Raw genomic sequence first — 12,362 nt, forward strand, 5'->3', positions numbered from 1 at the left:
CAGTTTCACTCCCATGTCAAAAGACTGCACGACACAGAACACTGCTGTGGAGGGTGCACACGTTGATTTAACTGGCCTACAATTGTTGCTCAATAATCCAAAGGGAAACAAAACCACCCAAGGAAATAATTCAGTTCCACAGAAGTGATGAAAAGGTGCTAAAACTACTGCAGCTGGAATTACATAAAGAATGTACAACACTTAAATTACCAATAACATAATTAATAGCACTTTGCAACATATCAAGTTTTCTAGTAAGAAATTATTTTTGCTACACTAAAATGTTTAATGCAACAGGCCACACTGCACGAGACACATAAGATTTGGCATTCATATATTTTGGATTTTAAATGTTCAAGACAGCAATCCTAAACAGGTCTACTCAGAAAACTACTGGGTCTATTCAATGGGACTTACTCCCAGGACAGTGTTTTCAGGATTGCACAGCAAAGCACTTTACATACATTACTTCAATAACCCTTACAGTAGCCCTGTAAGGTTAGTCAGACAGCAGCTTGCCTAAGTATACCTAATGAGCCTCATAAAAGAAAAACGAGTGAGTCATAAGGACCATTTCACTCCAGTCTTGGTTTATCTTCATGGGCTCCCAATTTGCTTCTGGGGCCATTTTTTTTTAATAACAGTATAATACAGTAGTAAAATTCATTGTAAACACCAAAGTAACACATACAATTGGCAAAGCTATTACTTGACAATACAAAGATCCATAGTTAAAAATTTTGCCAAATATTCTGCGACTGCTTCAGTCGAGTTGGGGCACTTATCAGCTAATAAGAGTTGGGTAGTCCTCTTCGCGGGGCCAGGAAAATTCATAATAATTGGGTCTATGAAACGATTTCTTAGGCTAGAAAAAAAGGGGCAGAGCAGTAAAATATGAGTTATAGAATCAGGTTCGAGAAGACAGAATTTGCATAGTCTATCTCTAAATGGGATATTTTGGAATCTCCTGGAGAGAACTGCCGAGGGGAAGACATTCAGTCTGGCGAGCATAAAAGCCCGCCGATGGAGGGGATTGGTGATGTTTTGAATGCAAGGAGCTCCTCCGGGGATATAGGTCGACAATCCGTGAAAGCAGGGGGAACATGTCATATTGGAGCCTGCATTTATAATCTGTTCCTCAATGTCCCTAATTCTTTGCCGGATGGTAAAGAGAATTTGGGACTCACCACAATTATTTAGAGAGTCTAAACTAATTCCTAAGGAATTAATTTTCAGCCGAATGTGCTGGTACCATAGGGAGACATAGGGATGCCTTAGCATGTCGTACAATGAGGTGAATGGGTCAGATCGGAAGTGGATACGAAGCCAATTTAAGGTTCTTTTGTTGACCTTTAAAGCCCTATATGCTCTGGGGACACCTTAAAGAACTGCCCACTCCCATACAAACCTACCCGGCCACTACAGTCAGATTATGAGACTCTGCTTCAGGTGCCCCATCTTCTGAGTTTAGGTGGCCGGCAACCCAAGAAAGGGCCTTTTCGGTTGTAGTATCAAGAGTGTATAACATCCTCCACAGGCATATTCATCTAGGTAAAGGTCCCCTGTGCAAGCACTGGGTCATTCTTGACATGGGGTAACGTCACATCCCAATGTTTACTAGGCAGACTTTGTTTACGGGGTGGTTTGCCGGTGCCTTCCCCAGTCGTCTTCCCTTTTTCTCCCCAGCAAGCTGGGTACTCAATTTACTGACCTCGGAAGGATGGAAGGCTGAGTCAACCTTGAGCTGGCTACCTGAAACTGACTCTCGTCGGGACTGAACTCAGGTTGTGAGCAGAGCTTTTGACTGCAGTACTGAAGCTTACCACTCTGCGCCACGGGGCTCATTATTTTACCTAATTACATTTAATTAAACCAGACAAGAAGCTATACAACACTAATTAAAAAAATGAGTTTCTTGGGATATTTACACTGACAATTGAGCTACAAATTACAGTACTAAGAGACGAAAGTTACGCTAAACAAGTAGCTCTATAAAACCTTTTTAAATACTAAAATGGGGATTTGGTGTGTAAATCTGTCTGCTGTATAATGGACTAGTTCTGTAAATATGATTTCAGTGGGTGATGTTTTTATTTTTAAGTTTTCACATTACAATGCTTTACTGCTTCACATTACAATACTTTACTTCTTGGATTGTCTTTATGAAAGCTACCTTCAGAACCCACTTTATTTATTTAGAGTATTAAAGGCAAGACAGGCTTTGAGACAAAAAAGCAGTGTTGGATTTAGCTCATAATTTATCGGGGCAAGCATCCTTGCACTAAAGGAGGATAGAGGTGGATGAGAGGAAGAAAGTTTGGAAACTAAAGTCATGTGACGCACTTACCTATCACACTGCTGCATTATGGATATCTCTTTAATAATTTCCTGCAAATCAGACTCAACAGGAACTTGCTTAATGGCAACAACTTGACCAGTTTCTTTGTGGATAGCTTTAAATACACTGCCATAGGACCTGTAGCAAAAAACAAACAAACCTAAAAATTAGAATACCATAAGAGGGCAACACAGTACTTCAAGGAATTTGGCTTATGTGTCAGAATGCATTGCACACTGAACTTATAGCTTTAAATATACTGGCATAGTACCTGTGGCCAAAAAAAAAAAATTAAAAAATTAGAATGCCATAAAAGGGCAACACAGTATTTCAAGGACTTTGGTTTGTATGTCAGAATGCATTGCACACTGAAGAACTCAAACACCGCTTGAAGGACTCCAGTAATTATTTCCCAAGTTTCATGTGTGCCAAACAGTTCAGTAACAATCTTATACCACAAGCCAGGAGATCAAGAACAATTTATACCCCAAACTAAAAGATAGAATGAAATGTTATCATAAACTGATTTTTAAAAATATACGCTCACACAGAGGTTGCAGTAGGTCCATGTCCCATCTCTGCTAGAGGGCAGTGCCAAAGAATTTCATATAAACCAATTAATACAGCTTTCACAATATAATATATTTTGCATATATAATGTGGCTTTTTAACTGCCTGCAACTACAGCCCCACACTTGCACAGGGCTTTCACTACTGGCTATAGAAGAAAAAAAAGATCCATGAGCATATAGGGTGTTCCCTCCTCCTTATACTACTAACAGCAGAAATGCCAGATTTCATGCACCAAAACCTATCCCATATGTCATCAGCCACATGTAGTGTATATCTGTTATGCCAATGCATTTCTCATGTATTGGATGAATTAAGCTTTGACTCCCAAGATTATATTGGAATAAGATTGATTAGTCTTTAAAGGTGTCATAATAAAACTGAGTCCTGTTTTATTTAGAGCAGCGGTTCCCAAATTGTACTCCACGGAGCACTTGGTGTGCCACAAAACATCTCCTAGTGCTCCTTGAAAAGATTGGAAAGAAAAATACTACTGTCATTCAGTTTAGTATATAGGTGCTAGGTGAAAATTCGTGCTCCGTGATGAATTTCTCTCCTGAAAAGTGCTCCATGACCCAAAAAGTTTAGGAACCGTTGATTTAGAAGATGATATGTTGGCAAGATGTAACAATCAAGCTTCCAGCTATGGAAAGCAGAGAGGATCTCTCAAGAATCTATGAACTGCGGAGCCTGGAGGTTCAGCTAAAACTAAGAACTAAAAGCTACCTGTACAGGGAGTGTATGAGCAATACCCTAGAGAGGATTAAAAAACAAAACTGACATTGCTTCCAAAGGAACAAAAATAGTCCTCACTAGCATTTAGTTTACTGACAGATATGAAAATATATGTTTCTGAAGATGACAGTTGAGTGTAATACTCAGGCTTTGGGTGCACAACCATTGCTATTCCAATAGCCCTAGGCAACAGTAGCTAAAGATATCAACAGAGTTCTGAGAAGGGTTGCTTGTCCCATAGAAACAGAAAAAAACGTCTCTGAATACAAACTGCACCTCCCAAAAAGAAACAGTTCATGAAGTTTATGGTGATAATGGAGCCTGATGGAAGGTGGGTTAATCAAAGTAATTATACCCCTTTAACTTCCTGGCAAATATGATGGGGAGGTCTTAATGGCTTCAGACTCACCCCATGTTTCTTGAATTAAAAAACAAAAAGAGAATGGTTTTCTATGGTTTGCACAGTCGAGGAGATGGAATAGACATGTCACACATATCCGTCTCAGTGTAGAGGAGATGGAATAAGTAGACGTGTCACACACATCCGTCTCAGTGTAGATACTTTGTTTTTGTGGTCGCTGTGGTTAGTTCGAAGAAGTCTGAGCCAATCTCAAAAGAGAAACAAAATGACTATTATTGTAAAAGGGGCAGTCCATGGCAACTAGCGCAACAGATCTTCAAGACATTAAAAACTTTCATCCTGAGTTCCAAAACGCAGTTTTGCCATATTAGCCATGGCATAACTTCAGTCCACAGACTTTGGGAACTTATGTCGCAAGAGACATTTCCCTATATGCCTGACAGCACAGCAAGACAAAAAACGCAGCAACCAAAAAAGCCAATGTGATCTTGGGGTGCATCAACAGAGGCATAACATCCAAATTGCAAGATGTCATAGTTTTGCTGTACACTGCATTGGTCAGGCCACACCTGGAGTATTGTGTGCAGTTCTGGAGGCCCCACTTCAAAAAGGATGTGGACAGAATGGAACAGGTGCAGAAGAGCGATGAGGATGATCAGGGGCCTGGAGACCAAGCCCTATGAGGAAAGGCTGAGGGAGTTGGGAATGTTTAGTCTGGAGAAGAGGAGGTTGAGGGGGGGCATGATTGCTCTCTTTAAGTATTTGAAGGGCTGTCAGAGGAGGGTAGGGAGCTGTTCCTGTTGGCAGCAGAAGATAGGACTCGCAATAATGGGTTTATATTGCAGGCGGAGAGGTACCGGCTGGATATTAGGAAAAAGTTTTTTACAGTAAGAGTTATCTGACAGTTGAATCAGCTACTCAGGGAAGTGGTGAGCTCCCCCTCACTGGCAGTCTTTAAGCAGAGGCTGGACAAACACTTGACAGGGATGCTCTAAGCTGATCCTGCATTGAGCAGGGGGTTGGACTAGATGGCCCCTTCCAACTCTATGATAAGACTAGTTTCAGGAGCTGAATTTTCCCATCCTGCTGGGATGATCCATGTGACCAAAACCAGAAATCAGCCAGCCCTTCAAAAAACAAGATTCTAGAAGTCAAATTTGGAAGCACTATAAAACCCAACAACTACCTCACTTGGTACTTGACCACACTGTCAGTATACTTCCAATTCTATTCACAGAACCACAATAAGCAGAAATAAAGAACTTTCCATAAACATAAGAGGCCACAGAGGAAAAGCTTACTGCTCATTAAGTCAGGGAAATAACCACCAACAGCAAACAAATCCAATCAGGTATTTCAGGCACACTAATTATTATGTAAAAATAGATGTATTCAAAAGAGGACCCAACATGCCAAAATAGACATAAAAGAGTGCGTCCCAAGCTCTGTGGATACATAAACTTGGCTAGTTAACAAAAGGAGAAATCGGGCTTTGGGGGGGGGCATGGCAAATCCCATCTGTATAATACTCCACTTCATTGGATTACAGACAGTGTGATCCAGTCTTTCACCTCCTGCAATTTGCTTTCCTTCATAGCATTATCAGAGATATGAAGACCCAGAGCAAAAAACCCCCAAAAAACTTAAAACATACACCATTAGATAGTGATGATTCTTATGTATACTGTGGACACATACAATATTTTCAACATTATTTTTGTTTAAATGTAAATTATTTTGGCAACAGTTAATATGCCATGTGTTCAATAACACATTATAAAGTTGAACTTAATATCCAAAAAGGTTTTGTAAAGGTATGAGTTTCCATCCAAATGAACTTTTCTTTCACTTGGAATTTGTTTCTTACCTTTAATTTTTAGGTTTTCCTATTTTTCAGATGGAAAAAAAATCAAGATACATGTGCTATGGTAGCATTGGGTGCAGCAGTCTGCATCTGTTTCTCAAGTATTGAGTATAATTGCAATTTCTCTTATAGAAACAAAGGAATTTATACTTTTACATTCTATAAAGATCCCAAATAGAATAACTTTACAAGCAGGGGACCCACAAGGACTTGCAGGGGGTATCTAATTTTACCCTCCCTCGTTATTGCCTCTTTCCTTTTCCTGGCAGCCCCCAAAGCCCTGCTTCCTTCTCTCTTTCCCAGCCACCAGTCAACCTACCTTTATCTGCCACCCTGTCTTCAGCTTTCCCTCCTTCTTTCCACCTGGCAGCCTCTCCCTGGAAAAACATGGCCAGGTTTGTACAGCCAAGCCAAGTTGTACAGTGGGGAACCTGAAAGGATTTGCAGGAGGTACCTAACTTTCCACTGTACCCCACCCACACCATTTCCTCTTTCCTTCCTCCAGGCAGCCCCCACAGCCTCAGTTTTTCCTGCTTCCTTCTCTCCTCCTACCTTTTATCTGCCACCCTGTTTTCAGCTACATTTATTATTTACTTAACTTATATCCCACCTTTCTCCACAATGGGGACTCAATCCTCTTTTCCTCCATTTTGTCCTCACAACAACCCTGTGAGGTAGGTTAGGCTGAGAGTGTGTGACTGGCCCAAAGTCACCCAATGAGCTTCCACAGCAGACTGGGGATTCAAACCCAGATCCTAGACTGAAACTCTAACCAGTATACCATACTGGCTTTTGTGCAGTGGCTGCTGTTGAACACCAGCAAACAGCTGGTCTTGGATGAATTAAGCAAGTTGTGTGGTAGCAAGTTGCCTGGATGGTTGCTGCAATGCTCCTCACTCAAAGGCCAAAACAATGTAATACATCTGTTTCTTAAAGCTACAGGTGCTCTTTTTATAATGTTGTGGGCTTTTAACTCAATTTTTTTTGTTAGATTTCAGATTTTTCTGCAAACTCGGGGCATTTCTCAGGTTTGTAGGAAGATATGTCTTGTCTGTCCAGGGCCCCAAGCCACAGATGGGACTACATGGAGAATTAGATATATTGATGATAATACATTAGCTAAGTTCTAGATGATACATTTGATTTTGTTAAATAAGTAAAATAATATTAGGTTTGATAGGAAATCATTTCATATATTCAATTACCCCCTCCCCCCAAAAATGTTTCTGAACCCCTCCAAACTGTTTTTCTTTCACAGCTTCAAAACTTCCAGAAATTTACATCTCCAGGCATTATATTAAGTTTTAAGGTAACAATTCACGTTTTTTATTAAACTTCAGAATAGGCATAGAATCATAGAGTTGGAAGGGACCACCAGGGTCATCTAGTCCAACCCCCTGCACAATGCAGGAAATTAACAATTACCTCCCCCCCCCCACATTCCCAGTGACCCCAACCTCCCCTCACCATGCAGGATCTCACAATCAAAGCACTCCCGACAGATGGCCATCCAGCCTCTGCTTAAAGACCTCCAAAGACGGGGACTCCGCCACCCTCCGAGGCAGTGCATTCCACCATCAAACAGCCCTCATCGTCAAGTGAGGTGAGTGTCTGATGTTGAGTGTGTGGAAATCAATTAGTCTCTGTAAGAGGCAGCCACTCTTAAGTGTTCAGTGCATGACTCAAGAGGATGGGGAAGGAGAGGGTCGATATTTGTTCGTATCACACACTTACCCTTCTCCAAGCTTCTCTAGAACATCAAACACTTCTTCTGGTTGCTTTGTTAAACTATCTTCATCTAACTTCCTTAACTGCCTGTAAACAAAGAAAAACATCTTGAGCTATATTATACAGATCAGGCCTTTATGCAAAACTATAGTTACCTAATGTAGCAAATTCATCAGCTTTATCAGTAAAAATCATGTAGCTTTCATTTAATTAACAGTTACAAGCAACAAACACGTTACTAGGTAATGTTAATAGGTAATAACAGAAACCATACCTGCATTAGAGATTAACATTCACCAATTACAAATTGGGTTGCCAGGTACCTCTTCACCACCAGGGGGAAGTTTTTGGGGCAGAGCCTGAGGAGGGTGGGGTTGGGGAGGGGAGGGACTTCAATGCCATAGAGTCCAATTGCCAAAGCGGCCATTTTCTCCAGGGGAATTGATCTCTATCGGCTGGAGATCAGTTGTAACAGCAGGAGATCTCCAGCCAGTACCTGGAGGTTCAACCAAGAAAGAAAAACACTAGTGCTGTAACACAGTGTGGAAAAAAGACAGCAAACGGGCTCACTCTACTTAAACACTCTATGCACTCTATATAATTTTCCAAAATGCACTTTTTCTATTGTGTTGTTTTATATACACTAAACCACAAACTATATATAAACAAGTTACAATACTTATGCAACAAGGCTCTCATATAACTCAAAGTGAAAGAGACCAGAGTCTATAAAGCTCCCGAAGGTGATAAGATAGACCTGTGATGAAGCACTGTAAACGGTTGTCACTGTGTGATCTGTCAGCGTTTATATCACAGACATAGCCCGAGGATCGGTGGAGTATCTTCACCCCGGGAGATGGGGTGGGGGCTGGGAGACACCCGGCCTTACGGGAAAACAAGGAGGGAACGTTCTATCAGGAAACATTTTCGCCCAAAAGCTTCATCAGCCAATTTCTCATAGAATGTGGTCTCAAGAGACCCGACAATGTTTTTCCAGCAGGATTCACAACGAATTCTCCAGCATTCCCTCCTTGTTTTCCAGTGACGCCGGGTGTCTCCCGGCCCCCACCCCGTCTCCCGGGGTGAAGATACTCCACCGATCCTCGGGCTATGGCTGTGATATAAACGCTGACAGATCACACAGTGACAACCGTTTACAAGCGCTTGATCACAGCGTCTATCTTATCACCTTCGGGAGCTTTATAGACTCTGGTCTCTTTCACTTTGAGTTATATGAGAGCCTTGTTGTATAAGTATTGTAACTTGCTTGTATATAGTTTGTGGTTCAGTGTATATAAAACAACACGATAGAAAAAGTGCATTTTGGAAAATTATTTATATAGAGTGCATAGAGTGTTTAAGTAGAGTGAGCCCGTGTGCTGTCTTTTTTCCACAGTACCTGGAGGTTGGCAACCCTAATTACAAAATATATCCCAGATTTGCGTAGTGAAAGACAAAAGGAGACAGATTCCTCCACTCACTTCTATTAATTTTACTGAAAGCTATCGGTACAGAGAGCCCTCAAGAACATAGTTTCCCAAACTCAACTTTAGTGTTCATCATTCAGACCCAAGTGATCCTTGTGATCAGTTGCTACAGAGAATGACCACACTGGCCCAAGATCAAAGAATGAAGGCCAACCTTTTCAGCAAACATGCCACATGTCAACCCAGAGGATGGAGGAGGGCAAAGCTATTAATTTTTTAAGAAAGTGTTTGTATCTCCTCTCCAGAGCCCTGCTCCAGCAGGCTGACCAAGTAAACTAGTGGACAATGCAATACATATGCAGACACTGCAAAGATGTGAGAGTGGGGGGGATTTACTCTGGGGCCCTCCCAGCTTTAACATTAGCCCTTTGAAGTGGCTTTATCTCTGGGGGTTTTTAACTGGGAGGGGGAAAGCAGCAGCACAGGAGAAGCAGACAACTGTTAAGTCCGTCTATGCTTTTGCTCAATCTTTACTTCGTCTTGTTCCAATTCAGGAGTGCCAGAAATACTTATTGCTTTTGCCGCTTCCTGGCATTAAAGGCAAGTTGGCTTCCTATGCATTACATTACAATTCAGTATGAAGAGTCAGTGACTGCATGTTTCAAAGCCTGTGATTATCACGACTGATATCAGCTAAAGCTACTATATATTAAAGCATTAGATCCTCAAGATGAATTTTTATACTTGGCGTGCATACTTGACTTTCCATACATAATAAGTAGCAGGGCCAGAGTCTTGTACATAGCTTTTTGAAAACCAAACCTTACTTTTTCTCCCTGTTCTGAATACAGAAAGATGACAGAGGAATTAACAGCATGTCTGAAATGAGGAACCATTACTAAGACTCAAACCCAGGAAATGGCGAAAGAGTAAAACTGGCAGATATAAGCATTAGAAGCACAGAACTTGTTCTTGCTTGAAACAAGTGTGCATATAGGCTTAGGATACCATTAGCAGAGGGTGTGGATTATGTCTCAAATACACTTCCCTAAAAGTAGGGCAAACTATTTAAAAATAGTAGGTTTTTAAAAAGGAAATGAGTTCACCTCAAAATATTACTATTACTAAAACCCAAATTACAAATTTAGTTTAACATTTATTTAGTCAAAACAGTACAGATATGCACACTTCTGCATGTGGCAAAATGCCTGCTCCAAGCTCAGCAGAGTTAAGGAGACAGAATACACATCTACATAGTTGTATCTTAGTTGTATCTGGCATAGGGAGCTTTGACTCTTGAACCCGTATGCCCTGGAAATCTTTAAGGTGCTAGTGAACTTGAATCTTGCTTTTCTACAGCAGACCAACATGGCTACCCACCTGAAATATCTATTCAGTTATTCTTGGATATGTAACATTTTAAACCAAACTCAAATAATTGGCAGTCAGCTGTCTCACAACCTTGCTGTATCTAAAGTTGTGTCACTTCTATTCCATCATTATAATTGCATGCTTCTGCAGTGTAATCCTATGCCTGACTAAACTGTGGAACTCCCTGCCCGAGGATGTGGTGATGGCTGCCAACTTGGAAGGCTTTAAGAGGGGAGTGGTCATGTTCATGGAGGAGAGGGCTATTCATGGCTACTAGTAAAAATTGATACTAGTCATGATACATGCCTATTCTCTCCAGGATCAGAGGAGCATGCCTATTATATTAGGTGCTTTGGAAAACAGGCAGGACAATGCTGCTGCAGTTGTCTTGTTTGTGGGCTTCCTAGAGGCACCTGGTTGGTCGCTGTGTGAACACACTGTTGGACTTGATGGACATTGGTGTGATCCAGCATGGCCTTTCTTATGTTCTTAGTGATGTATTATGATGCAGAGAACTGACTTGGCCACGGGAGAGGGTGCACAGCAATCAGGAGCAAGACTTAGGATCCAAGCCTAAGCATGTGTTTGCAGACATGGGATGACACCCTTTGAATACACACGCTAACCAATCCCATGAAGAAAGTTGGAGACACTGCAAATGATCAATATAGATGTACTTCTCTATTAGTCATCAATTTCTATCAACAGTAAATTTAAAATACCATTATATTGTACATTAAATACAAGTATACATTCTAGGTTTCTTTGTTATTTTATTTTTAAAGCGTACAGACTTTAACTATGGCTCATGTGTTTTTAGATTATTTTCAAAATCACTTGTACTCTCAATGATCTGATATTATATATTGTTGCTTCCTTAACATCCTCAATCCAGAAAGAAAGTGTAGTATTCTTGAAGAACAGTACTGTAACAGTAATGAAGTTAACAGGTCTATGTTTAAGTTGAAATGGGCCTCAGGGGAAACACAGGAAGGAAGAACAAGTTCGCCTATCTATCTTTAGTTTTACTTCCATAGATCTATATCCTACTATGTTTTCAGCAACACAAATTTCTTTCAGCTGTAAGAATAATAATGGCAGCTTTCCTGATCAGTGTTGCTGCCCAAAGCTAGCAAAAGATTTGGAAGCATAGCATTTACATTAACAGTTTAAGCTGGGTGTCTAATCAAGGAAAAGTCAGTGCTTTACAAGTTGAAACCTAAGCGCTTCAATTATGTTGGACAGCCAAAGCTAAGCATCCGCAAAGTTGCTTCTCATTTCCAATATCTTTGATTCTTCCCACCAGAACTGAGTTTCAAGCTTACAAAAAAGAAATTAACAATTTTTGTGTGTGCTGTCAAGTCAAAGCTGACTTTCGGCGATCCCTGGTAGGGTTTCAAGGCAAGGGACATTCAGAGGTGGTTTGCCATTGCCTGCCTCTACGTCACTATCCTGGTATTCCTTGGAGGTTGCTCATCCAAATACTTAGCAGGGCCAACCCTGCTTAGCTTCTGAGATCTGACAAGATCAGGCTTGCCTGGAGCTACCGAGGTTAGGGCCGATGAACATTAACAAATGTCAATACATATTTTTAAATTTTATTTATGCTATTTAAAGTCCACCTTTCTCACTGAGACTCGAGACAGATTACACAATTTAAGTCTATGCAAGTCATTGCATCAACACAACGAGGCACCTAATAAGCAGTGTAACAGAACTAGGATTACAGAAATCAGAAACAAAGCATACGTATTAATGAACAACTGCAAGCACAGACCAATGCTTCATGCTTCGAGGCTGCTAATACTCTCCTAACATGCAGCAAAGTGGATGACTATATGTCTGTTGCATGTGATCACCTACACTTGGCTGCACACAATTTCCGACTGAGAAGTTTCCAAGTTAGAGACATGCAACATCAAACAAGCCTTCTGTAAACACTGGTACAAAGCCACAATATCATATACT

General features: G+C 40.9%; 1 protein-coding gene across 1 annotated transcript in view; it reads right to left on the reverse strand.

The window, feature by feature from the left end:
- The window catches only part of STK4 (serine/threonine kinase 4), an 81,665-nt gene that overhangs the window by 66,945 nt on the left and 2,358 nt on the right, over positions 1-12,362 (reverse strand). Inside the window, exons 2-3 of the mRNA XM_056845171.1 lie at positions 7,603-7,683; positions 2,348-2,476 (exon numbers count right to left, since the gene is read on the reverse strand). Of these exons, the coding sequence (XP_056701149.1) occupies positions 2,348-2,476; positions 7,603-7,683 (210 nt within the window). The remainder of the gene's footprint in view (positions 1-2,347; positions 2,477-7,602; positions 7,684-12,362) is intronic.

This window comes from Euleptes europaea, chromosome 2, assembly GCF_029931775.1.
Source record: "Euleptes europaea isolate rEulEur1 chromosome 2, rEulEur1.hap1, whole genome shotgun sequence".
Taxonomy (NCBI): domain Eukaryota; kingdom Metazoa; phylum Chordata; class Lepidosauria; order Squamata; family Sphaerodactylidae; genus Euleptes; species Euleptes europaea.